The sequence below is a fragment of the Tenrec ecaudatus genome, chromosome 13 (assembly GCF_050624435.1).
Source record: "Tenrec ecaudatus isolate mTenEca1 chromosome 13, mTenEca1.hap1, whole genome shotgun sequence".
Lineage (NCBI taxonomy): Eukaryota > Metazoa > Chordata > Mammalia > Afrosoricida > Tenrecidae > Tenrec > Tenrec ecaudatus.
Genome location: NC_134542.1, coordinates 866,865 through 879,266, shown reverse-complemented (window position 1 = coordinate 879,266; position 12,402 = coordinate 866,865). Strand labels below are relative to the sequence as shown.

Below are 12,402 nucleotides of genomic sequence, written 5' to 3'. Positions count from 1 at the left end.
CGTCTGTCATGCAGCTACTGTACAATGTTATAACTGAAGACTAAACGGGTTAGTGAGGAATTGGCTTCCTAAAGGCCAACTTACAGGAACCAGCTTGGTTCTGCTTGTCCAGAGTGTGCAAGGGGGCAGCATGCGTGCATACACTCATGTGTCCATGCAAGAAATTAATTAATTCATGTGTGGGTTACTGTTTTCTCTTTTTAAAAGATCTGAATCTTTATTCACAGTGGCAGAACTCAAAAACAGCTAGTAGACTATGTGAAAGACAGCGGAATAAAGAAAATCCCCTATGAAAGGTGAGCTCTGTCTGGGGTCTTCTTGAAGTACAGTATGTGTTTTTTAAATGAGCATTCAATGTTGTTCACCTTGACTTGACTAAGTAGCAGCTTGCATACATGCGTATTTGACCCTTGAGTGGTTTTTATTTGTGAGTTGAATGGATTTGCAGCACCTTTCCAGTCATGACTTTGGGGTCTGAGAGCGTCTGCCTAGCTTAGTCTGCGGTCAGCTTTTCCGCCGAGAAGGCGCCAGAGCCCGGTTTTGTGGCAGGCCCCGCTCTCCTCAGTGGGGTGGGTCAGATCCACTCGGCCGGACCACAGCTGCTGTCTCTGCAGTGGTGCTCCCTTCCCCTCTCCACCTCGAGGGGGCCCTTGTGGCACTGCCTGTATCAGGGGAGTGGCTCACCTGGCTCTTTCGTCCAGCAGCTCACGACCTGTTCTCTCTTGCAGACGGCACAGCAAGACACGGATGTCCATTCGAGCTCTGACTGTGGACGTGCCCAAGCAGGTCAGTCCTTTTCTGGTGGGATGCACCTGCTGAGAGCAGGGTCCTCTTGGGGACCCTGTGATGGCAGAGCTTGATCGTTAACAGAGTCGTTTTCCATCGATATCAGTGTTGGCTTTTCTTCCTTATTGTCTTTTCCATTCATTTGTTGAGTTTTTCTTTCAACCTTTTTGTTTTCCTTCTCAATTAGCTTCGCTCCTTTGAAAACAATCTGACAATGTTCTCACAAATCAAACAAACAAACCCATTGCCACTAAGTTGACTCTGAGTCGTAGCAATCCAGTAGGAGGCAGTGAGACCTCCCACAGAGCAGTTCTGGGTTCAGACCACAGTGCCAGCAGGGCTCCTGAATGCGGTTAGTCACATCTGTCAATCTGTCACCTCTGTCAAAGCAGCAACCCTGTTTCTGGGCCCTTGTTGTGAGGACGGAGTCCCAGACAAGGAGCACTCTGGCACCATGGTGTGTGGCCTGTGTGGGAGGACATGAATGTCCCAGGGGCATGGCCAGATGTGGTATTGAGTGAAGACAACAGGTCACGCAGCGGCTGTAGGTAGTAGGGTCCGTGTTTGATTTTGAAATCCAGGGGCGGGACGTGGGAGAAACGCTGAAGGAATAACCTCCTGGACGGACACTGTGCACGGCTCTGCTCCCAGTGCTGGCGTGTGGGTGGCAGCTGTTTTCCTGTTTCCGTTGTCCTACAGTGAACACAGACTGCTTTCTGTGCCCCGAGCAACAGCTGCGGGACTGCGACTCCTATAGCCGCAGAGGCCTTGGTAAATGCCCGCCTAGGAAGGGTTCACATAGCTAAGCTGTCTCCACGGTGGAATTCTCGGAAACCAGGAAAACACCACGTAGTAGAAACGAGCCAGCTGGTGCTGTGGGTTAGGCCCTCTTACTCAGTCTTATTACAGGGTTACTACCGAGGAGGACCCTCGATGAGCTGGATTGACAGTGGCTGCATCAGTGGGCCGGCATAGGGACAGTTGTGAGGGTGGTGTGGGAACCTGCAGTGCTTCCTTCTGTTGTGCATGGGGTCGCCCGGGTCAGAGCCAACGGCGGCGGCAGCATAGGGTCGCCATGAGTCAGCGCCAACTCCATGGCGGTGAGTTGGGTTTTGTCAAGGGTGTGCATTAACTGGACAAAGTCTTGCTCTCGTGTTGAGGGTCAAAAAGCAGGCGCGAATTATATGTGTGTGTGTCTGCGATGAATACAGCACTATGAAAGCTGTGCCACACTCCGTTCGCAGAAAAGCAGCTGGCAGGAGCATGCCAGGAAGTCCTGCAGCTGCTTGGTGTCGCTGGAATGCAGCTCGGAGACTGTACATTTCTAGTCTGCTCCAGTGGCACTCCTTGGCCCTCGATCATTGATTGCTTTTCCCCAAAGTCCAAATTGGATGGCACAGTGTTACTAGTCTAGCAGTTACACGTAGCTTCCAGGTATCGGATAGTAAGATATGGTGGTAAGTCAACCGTTGCGCAGAGATTGATCTGTGGCTGTAGGGGCTGCTTCTAGGTGAGGGACTCTGCACAGCCCCCTGCACAGGGCGGTGTTTGGCTCCACGCTTGTCTCACCCCTCTCACTGGTGTTGCGTGTGTGTGCGCTCACATGGGACTTTCCAGCCACATGACACACCATGACCAGGGAGGACTCGGCCGTGAACAAACAAGAGCACGAGGCATCGAGAGTCCCCAGACAGCAAGGCAGGCAGCTCTGCCCTCAGCTGCCTCTCATCTGTTCTGCTCCTCGGGATGCTCCCCTCCTTCCTATTGGGGTTCTCAGTGCTCACCACCTTCCTCAGACCCTGGGCACTCACACAGGCCAGCCACAACTTGGAAAGGCCTGACTGCGCTCACACGGGAACCCTGGGCCTCAGGTTGTGCTGGGTGAACAGACTGGCTCTCTCTAGCTGTGTCCTGGGGTACGGGTGTTTATCCAAGAGAGCAGGAGAGCTGGCAGGAGGCCTGCTGGGCAGGACACTCCTTTTGGAGTTTTATGTGTTTGTTTTCTCTCCCTGGTCTTGATCCCCAGAGCGCCTCGTTCACGGAGGGCATCAGGACTCCTGTTTCCCCCTCTTCAGCACACGCGGCCTTCTATTCTCTACCTGGGTCCCCAACGGCAGGCTTGCTCGGTTCCAAGGACAGCAGCTGCTTCCTGACGGCCCCCCAGAGTGTGGCCACAGACAGGAACAGTGGCGCCTCAGCTACAAGCCCCAACACCACGTGGCCCCCAGGGCCTCCAGGCCCCCAGGCCGGCCCAGGTGCTGGCTTCTCTCACCCCTCCGGTCTGCTGGGGGCTGGGAGCAGGACCTCTGACCCAGATGTAGGGAAGGCGGGCAGGGAGGGCCCAGCTGGTGCCCAAGAGCGGGGTGAGGGTGGCCTCTCTAATGGGGAGTGCTGGCCCGGGCGGGTGGGCAGGCGGGGACCCCCTCTTTTCACATTGACAAACCCCCAGCTGCAGGTGTCTGAGGAGTTCATAGACGACGACCCCGCAGAAATCTCCTTCTTTGCCGGAGGCTCTGAGGCGTTTTCCTGTCCCTACGGCTCCCTGGTTCTGCAGGACGCCCAGGGACCCTCCCTGCTCCCGGGGACCCCGTCTCGGTGTGGCACAGGCCTGGGGTCCCTGCAGGCCAGCCCAGACAGGTACTCCACTGAGGCAGTGGACATGGACGTGGATGACGACGAGTCTGAGTTTGAGGAGGAAGGTGGCTGTCTCAGCAGCATGCGGCCCTCAGATACCTGTGAGCTGTTTGAGGTGAAGGCCCAGGCCAGCCTGATGCAGAGCCTGCTGAGCGCCTCCTCAGAGACCAGCTCGCTCCGCAACAACCGCTCCGAGAGCAGCTCGCTCAGCAACGTGCCGCTGGCCAGTGGACTGGCCGGGCAGTCGGGGGCCAGTTCCCTGGTGAACTTCCCCGCCTGCTCCGTCCGCTCCGAGTGCAGCTCCGCCTTCCAGTTCTCAGACATCCTGGACCAGCTGGAGCAGCTTAGCTACCCGCCCACAGCCACCGAGGCCTCTAGCGGCTCAGACACAGACTCGTGGGACTCAGAGGCTGAGGCACCCCTGGACGCCAGCCTCTTCTTCAGCAACCCTTTTGCACAGGCTCCCGGAGAGAGGCTCCCTTTGGATCTGCAGAATCACCTAAATGCCATGGCCTGGGATGAGCACGTAGATAAACCCCCCCACTGACCACTGCCAGGCCCCAGCCACCCATCCACTTAGCACTTGGGGCTCCTGGGTGGAGGTGTTGGCAATAACCCCATGTGGTTGGCTGGCTTGCTGGCTGCTCCCTGTGTCCTGATGGACTGACTGTGTGTGTGTGTGTGTGTGTGTGTGTGTGTGTGTGTGTGTGTGTGTGTGTGTGTGTGTGTGAGAGAGAGAGAGAGAGAGAGAGAACTTGCACTGTGAATGGTAATAATGCTCTACTCTGAGTCTCCTGGGGAGTGCTCATAGTCCCCACCCCTGCACAGCTTCAGGAGCCCACTCTGTAGAACATGGAGCTTGGCCCTCGGCCTCACAGCCTCAGCCTTCCTGTGACTCGCCACCCCACAGCTGAGTCTCAGCCCTCAGAACCCAAGCCCAGCAGAGCTCTCTGCTACTGCGAGGCCTCAGCGAGGCCCTGATTTGCCTGTCCAGGGCTAACGATGCGCTCCACTGGGTGGTAGAGAGGCGGCTGCAAAGAGGCAATACCAGAGCTGGCCTCTGGGGTGACAGCCAGGCCACTCCAGGCCACATGGGGCTGGAGCTCCCTAGGAGGAAGGGGCTGCCTCCAGACCAGCCAGTTGTCCCCCCCTCAGGGCAGCCCCTTGGGCCCTACGGGAAAGCAACCTGAAGCCTTGCTGAATTGCCCAGCTCCTGACCATCTCGGAGATGTCCTATAGGTGCCCTGATGGACAGTCTCACGCTGCCCCTCCCAAGGCCTTGCCCTGGACCCGCCATGACTCACTGTTGAAAGTCGAGCTCAGCTCTGACAGGATGGGCACTTCAGGAACAAGCACATGTGATGTGCCCAGCCAGGAGCCCCCCCAGGCCAGTGCTGCCAAGAGGCCAGCAAGCAGGTGAGGCAGCTGGTGGAGTGTCGGGCCTTCGGTGTTGTTTCCCAGTCTTCATGGGCCCTGTCTGCTGGGGCAAGGCTGCTGCAGAGGCTTTGGTTCATCCCGGCACTCCACTCTTGCCCAAGTAGGCAGAGGGAGGGGTGTGACAGACAGATAGTCGGCCAGGGGGCATGAGGCTGCCGTCAGCCAAGCTCCAGTGGGCATGGGACAGGCCCCCCAACTGATGTCCCCTCTGTTGCGTCGTCAATCCTGAGCCACAGTCTCTCATCCCTTGTCAGTCCCAAGGCTGAAGCTAGCAGGACATTACTCACTGGTCAGTCCCTTCCCATCATGCTCGCCTTGCCGCCGGCCCCTTAGTGGGGCCATGGCCTCCTCACTCCTCACCAGGCCCTACTCCTCATGGTTGCCCTGAGCGCTGGGCTGCAAGTCAGAGGGGTCAGCCAGCTCATGGCAGGGGTGGGGGCTCTCCTGCTTCAGGAAGGGGCCAGGAGTATCCTCTGCCTGGCTATTCCTCCTTCTGTCTGTGTGTGTTGGTGATCTCATTCTCCGGAGACGACTGGGGTTTCAGTGTTTGCATTTTCAGAGGGCATGCAGGAAGGGATGCCTGGGCGTCCGCTGCCATCATGATGTTTGCCTCTCCTGTCTACCCTTCCTCCTCTCCTATGGCTCCAGATCTAGAACTGAACCAACTGCTCCCTGCTCAGCATGGGCTTCTGAGCCCACAGTGCCCTCCTCGTGCCACCTCGCCTTCACTTTCTCTCAGGCATGCCAGAGGGGCTGGCCACAGTCCTCTCCTTCTCTGCTCCCACACGAACCACAGGGCCTAGAGCACAGAATGGGCGGCACCCTCACCCACCCCAACTGTGCAGCCAGCACCCGGGCCACCACATAGGGTATCCGTGTGACCTGTGGATTCAGGGAAGATTCCTGGGGAGACCTGGATGCTATTCTTCAGTTCTAGCTTTTCCTCCACAGTAAAGCAGCTCACACAGTTTGTGACCTTCCCTGGAGTTGCTCCTCATGCCTCTGGCAGTCCACCTGGGGGCAGTGTGGCCCTACTCAGACACCAGCAGTCAGCCAAAGCAGACCCTCCTGACCCTCCTGTGAGTCCAGCTGTCTGGCAGTGGCCAGCTCTATGGTCCTTAGTGATGGAGACTAGACACTCAGAGCAGCTCAGCAGGCCTGAGTGTGCCGTCCACTGTGACTGTCCCTACAACATGTGGCCCAGGATCTTGTGGAGTCCTGGCATTAAGGACATGCAGCCAATTAGCAAGCATTGGAGGGTAATAAAGTGCAGGACCTATGTGCCAGGAGACACACTGAAGTGCCCGCTCTGCCCATCAGCGGGCCAGGATAGGCCTCAAGCTGCCTGGGTCTCTGTGCCAATGCACAGGCTTCCCCACTTGTGTCCAGAGCCTGATGGTGGGGCCTTGACTGCTGCTGTGCCAGTACCTTGAGGAGGCCCCTGGGGACCAAGAGGGGGCGTGTCCTCTGTCACTTCACACAGCCAAGTGCATTGGTGCAGGTAGGTGGAATGGGGACTGCCTGGGCAGCCTGAGGCCTTAAGACAGAACCAGCCTTCCTTCCACGCAGCTTAGACAGTATCCTCTGCTCTTTGTAGAATGTTTATTAGGTGTCAAGTCTATTTTTGTATTGACTTTTCCAAAGTCCAGGTGTTTTATATATGCCAATCTGCATACTCAGGAGCCTCACAGCAATGCAGCTACCCATGAGCTACTGAAACTGCCCCCGCTGACCACAGGAAACAGTGCGTACTGGATTCCTGAATCACTGACATCAAAATGGGCCTTTCTGTGTGACATTTTATAAGCACGGAAGTAGATTAGGATGCCCCTCTGCAGTTAATGTCACTGATGGCCCCAGTGGGTGGTGGCAGGTGGTGTCCCACATGGGCTGTGCTCTGTCAGCCTGTGTCACGATGTGGTCATGCAGTGAATGGCTAGCCTTACTGGGTGCCAGTGAGCACCTGCATGACTCCTGAAATCCTGAGGTAGAAACCCACTCCTCGGACACCTTCACATACTCGCACATCTTCACACACACCCCTGGACACCTCCTTCACTCACCCACCAGTAGCTTTGCACACGCACACACACACACACACCCTGATACCGCCTTCACACACACACCCCTACACCTCGTCACCTGCTTCAGAGGTGGCAAAGCATCCGTGCTCACGGTGCATACACAGTTGTTCCTGCTCTGTGTCAGCTCTTGCCTGGCGCTGGTCCCCCTCCTGCACCTGTCCTGCGCTCGGGTGCATGCTGGAGCACTCTGTGATGCACCCTGAGTGACGAGGGTACGTGAGGCTCCCTCTGCACCGGAGCTCATTCTGTCTGTAAGGGACGTCTTCTCTGCCTGGTTTGTGGTACTGGTACATTTGTTTACTGTTCAAATTGCCATTTCTAAACCTTCAGATATGTACTAATTCGGAGTTTTTTAATTGATTATTCAATAAAATAAGGAAATATTTACTACAAATTCAATAATGGGCTTTTAGCTTTCTTTCCCTCCACTTGTTCGTAATTTTGACTTAAGCTGATTTTGGCTGCAAGACCAGTCCCTAGAGCAGCCTCCTGTTCTTCCATAGCCCCACTGGTACATCCTTCCTTCCCAGGGACCAAGCCCCCACAGAACCTCCGGCCCTGAGCCCTGGCCTCACACTGGGGCGGGGGGGGGGGGGGAGATGGGTCTGTGGAAGGCTGGGGGCTAGGCACTGTGCTTTTTTCCTGGTCAGCTGTGGCCTGTATGGTCGGGCAGGCACGTGCCAGGTTGGTCGACCCTGCCCTGGGGGCCTGGGGCCAGTCAGGACATGGGCTGGCTCTCTCTTGCAGTGTGCAGCCTGGGCCCACTGTTTGCCACGTCAGGGGTTCAGACCGTGGGCCCAACAGATAACGCTGGTCTGGATTCTGAAGTGAGCCAGTGATGATGGCCTGTCTGGCCCAGCCGGCAGGAACCTCGCGGTGTGATTGGGGGGACTGCCTTGATCAAGGCCTAGCCCCAGTCCGAGGTCCCTTGTCTCCTGGACAGTGAGGACCCCACTGCTGCCTCACAAAGCTGTTCCAGCCCTGCTGGCAGCGCTGGGCCTGATGCTCACCTGTGTGCGGGAGCACCTTATAGCCCATGAGGGAACAGAGGGGGCTCTTCCCTTCTTGGGTTCCAAGCTGACAGCAGACCAGAGCCCCTGGCCTTGAGCCTGGCCTCCTTACCTAGGAGGTGCTTTCTGGGCAGTTCTGATCCCAAACCTCTCTCCTGGGTCTCTGACAGGTCCTGCTGAGGGCATGCCACCGCGTGAGGACTTCCGCTGTTCAGGGGATCGCAGCAGCCTTGTCCCTACCATGCAGTGCTGAAGTTCCTTCCCACACAGACACTGCTGGTTGGCACTGCACTTGGCCTGTCCATGAGCCCAGGGCCTGTACGCATGCCCCAGCAGTAACAGGTGCACTGTGGTCCAGGCCAGCAGCCTGATTGTCCCAGTAAACGGCCTCATTATTAAGTGCAGCCTGTGGTGTGCTGTCCCTGTCTGCATAGTCCCTGCTGAGGGTGTGAACCCTGCCAGCCCACAGCCAAGGTTAGAAGTGCAGCTGCTCTCGGGACCAGGAGCCTCTGAGCCGGGTGGGCACTCTGCTTTCATGAGCCCACTTCTCATGAGCGCTTTCATGAGCCCACTTTCATGAGCCCACTTCTCTGTGCCGCCCAGCTGCCAGCTTCCTCCTCTGGGGACCTCACCACCCTTGACCTTCCCCTTTCACCCTGAAGTTGAACTTCAGCCTTGACGTTGAGTTTGCCAAATAGCCTGTGGTTCCTCCACTATCAGGCAGATCTTTGTGCAGGTTACTCATTACCACTGGAGCAAGGAGGCCTGAGGTTTCATGAAGCGATTGGCAGGGTTTAGTTCCCCTCACACTGGAGTGCTTTCAAGGCCGCCACAGAGGATCGCCAGCTTCCTGCAGCGAAGGAAAGGCCTAACTCGCCCACTCCAGGCCTGAGAACCTCTCCCGATGCACGGTCTCGGATCTGTGTTTAGGTCACAAAATAGCTGTGACTAGTGACTGACGTCTTAGGACAGCAGACTGACTTAAAGAACAAAAGCGTTTAGTAAGAGTATGCGGTACTTTAACATCCAAATAAACTGAGTTGACGAGTAAGCCTGTGGAAAAATGGAATTAAAAGATTGAAATTAAGAATGTAAGTGGTGTTTCTCAGCATATGCTCCGTGAAGTTCCAGGTGCTTTTGTGATCAAAGACATAAGCCGTGAACCCCTCCCTCCAGAAGCTTCCTAACCAGGCTGGCTCACTGAGGACACTCAGGGCGACCTCTCAAGATTGTAAAGCCGGAAGGAGCCTGGTTGGGAATGTAAGCTGGGTTCCTTGTGACTTCCCATGGACACCCTTGCAAGACCTCGGCTTGAGCAGGAACATGTCGTGAAGGACGGACTGAGGGGGGTGGGACAGAGCTTCCCCTCCCGGGCAGCGTTGCTCTGCTAAAGCTTGAGCGCACCTTATTCAAACCTTCCTTCTTGATAAGGAATGTGCTCCCCTAAGTCAACAAGCAACATGGGAGCATCTCCTGACTGTCCTGGGACCACTCCCCTCCCGGCAGCCATGCCTTTGATGGGCTTTGTCTTCAGGAGCACCGGCCCGTAAAGCCGAGTCTTATCTGTTCACGGTTTGCCCAGGCAATGCTCCAGACCTGGATCCCGTGGGTGTGTGGTCCCTGGGGGAGTCTGTCTGCAGCTGCTCTGGGACAACAGCTTTGACGCCCCTCTAGCAGGGAGTTTGCTCCACTTGGCTTCGCCCACCAGAATCATGTCGCGGGGCCAGGTGAGTGCCAGCAGTGCAGGTTATTGTCTGTTATCTTCCCTTGTCTCTGGGGACACGGATGACGTAGCCTCCCCACCGTCAGCATGGTCTGGCCCCCAAAGCGAGTTCTCTCTCTGTAAACTGCTGGCTCTTCGGGGCAGCGTCCCCAGGCCTGTCTCAGGAAAGATCGGAATTTCGCCATCCTTCCTGCCAAGCTTCCCCAAATATTGAAGGTTCGTCTGGCTTCAATTGTAGTGGAATTCATGGGCCTCTTCAGTTTGCTACCTGTTCACCAGATCCTGTTCGGACATCACATCACACGTTAGTGTGAGTTTATATTGGGGCAAAAAGTTTTAAGCCACACATCATTTTTCCAGAATGTGCATTTCCACAAAGGCGGCACAAGCAGTGAAGAGACCAGGTGGCTGCTGGGACCAGGAGGTCTATTCCCGGGGGCCGTGCTGGCTGCCCTGCCCCGAGACTTTAGTCCCTGAACTGGCTACAGGGGTGGTTTTCCCCAACGTGAGCAAGGTTGCAGAGCCCTCGTTGGTGCCAAGAGGCAGTGAGCGCCAGCTCCTCCAGCCGAGCCGCCCACCGACAAGCAAGACAGATGGGCAGGTGTCTGAGGGGCAGCAGGAAGCATGCAGTTCCAGCTCGCAAGGATGGGACTTGGAGAGGCAACCCAGGACCTTTCCCTTTGGACACGCCTCTTCCTGGGACAGGAACGACCCCGTTCTCTGGCGGGCACTCCCCTCGGCCCACCCCTTGGCCCTCACTGTGGAGAGGGGGGGAGGGTGTGGGGGGCAGTGAGTCTGTGCTAACTACGGGTGCAGCCAAACATCGGGGCCATGCCACCTTGGAGAGACTGCTCCCCAGCCCTGGAACATTCCAGAAGAGCACGCTGCCATCACCAGCCCCCGGAGGAGCAGCTGCCGCTCATCACAAGGAGCCTGGCCCCGGAGACCCTCACCGTGCTGTGGCCTTCTTGGCACTCAGGATTTGTCAATGTGAAAAGGGACCCCCTCCCTACCCGCCCCTCACTGCAGCGTGGCGGCCATTGTGGAGTCCAGGCCAGCCAGTGGGCTGCCCGCTCCCGGGCCCCTCTGAGTGAGTTAGAGGTGATGGTTAGAAATGGGGGCTCCTTGTTCTAGTCCTGGGGACCCCTAGGGAGTTCCAACGCATGTTCCAGTTGGGTTTAGACTTGATGTAAACCCTTAGAGATTGCCTTTACACGTTGACAGCTTGTTTTCTCGCAGATGAGCACTTAGCTAGGAGGGTTTCTCTACTGGGCTGCAGTTCCCCAGTGGCCTCCGTACAGTGGTAGCCATCCATGCAAGGCCTGTCTGGTCAGGACCAATGTCATGTGTGTTCCTGTAGCTGAGGGCAAAGCATTAGTCAGGATGACTCAAGGGCATGAGCACAAGGTCCTCGGCCTCCACCAGCCTACCCTGGGCCTAACCTCACACCAAGTGTGTCTCCTCTAGAGCAGAGACACCCCCCACCCACCCCCACCCTGCAGAGTCCCGGGGAGTTCTGTTGCTGCATGCGGGCCTCGCGAGGTCAGGTTTACCTGCAGTGACCCTGCCTCATGTCCGGTGTGAAACACCACGTGATCCAGGGTCCCAGATGAGTGTCTTGCAGGAACATAACAGTGACAGGCGTTCCGGGATAGTCTAGGGCTGAATTTGCATGCTCGGAGGTGACAGGTGAGGTAGTCTAGGCAGGGTCAGTGTGCACGGCCACCCTTGGCCCTTCTCACGCCCACCCCATTCCAATTGTAGGCTTCCCCACGCAGACGCCTCAGCCTTCCCCCTCCACCCAGAAGAGCCCCACAAGCTTGACCTCTGCGTTCCAGGTGACCCTGAGCCCCAGGGAGTGGAGCCCCTCCCCACTCCTGAGCCCTGTCCTCAGTGATGCAGGGAGAGCCAGGATGGACAACAACGACGAGCCCACACACAAGGTGGGCACCCAATGGGCAACCCCTCCCGAGTGGGCGGGCACTGGGTGTAAGGGACGAGGAAGCCGGCATGACCAAGGCCCTCCTCACCAGTTACCTGGAAAGCACTGTGCAGGAAGGCCACAGGCCAGGACAAGCGGGGGCAGGAGGTGTCGAGAGGGGAAGGGTCAATGCCCAGAACAGCATAGCTGTCTGGGCTTGTCAAGGGTCGTAAGCCACGTGGGTACTTCCTGGACTGACCGGACATTTGGAGCTCCGAGTGGAGGCGGAACCTCTGCTCAAGTGGCCTTCACACGGTGGGGGCAGGGCTCCCCGAGGCGGGGGTGGCCAGTCCTGGCCCAGTGCAGAAGTGCCCTAAGCGTAGCCGTGGGTGAGGGCCCCCCTCCTGGCTGTACCTCTTGGGAAGTGGACTGGCTGGGAAGGGCACGGGTAGCCCCTGGACGCTCTGGCCAGTGGAGAGATGGTTGGCGTGTGAGCCCCCACTCCATGCTGTCTAGTTCAGTCACTTCAGTAACGACTGGAACTGGAGAGGAATTCTGTTTCCATGCCTCTCCCTCACCCCCGTCATTTGTTACAAGAGGCAGGAGACTCCTGTGTGCCATCCACTTGGGACCCTGGGCCAGCCAGGGGCCACAGTGCTTTCCTGGAAGCCGCTCAGCTAGGAGCTGGCAGGACCAGGGCTTTGTCCCCTCTGCTCACCCCTAGAGGCCTACAGCCTGTGCACAGGGGCTGTCTCGATGGGTGGGCACCTGTGCAGCACCTGAGGGCAGGGACTTGTGGGATGGCCA

The 12,402-nt window shown here is 57.3% G+C and overlaps 1 protein-coding gene across 3 annotated transcripts in view; it reads left to right on the top strand.

Moving 5' to 3' along the window:
* FARP2 (FERM, ARH/RhoGEF and pleckstrin domain protein 2) overlaps nt 1-12,402 on the top strand; it is a 79,016-nt gene that overhangs the window by 58,090 nt on the left and 8,524 nt on the right. For 2 of the 3 annotated variants that reach the window (XM_075529769.1, XM_075529768.1), the window contains exons 11-14: nt 228-296; nt 729-786; nt 2,813-3,041; nt 11,439-11,617. In XM_075529769.1, the coding sequence (XP_075385884.1) occupies nt 228-296; nt 729-786; nt 2,813-3,041; nt 11,439-11,617 (535 nt within the window). The remainder of the gene's footprint in view (nt 1-227; nt 297-728; nt 787-2,812; nt 3,042-11,438; nt 11,618-12,402) is intronic. The other variant, XM_075529770.1, reaches the window with a different exon arrangement.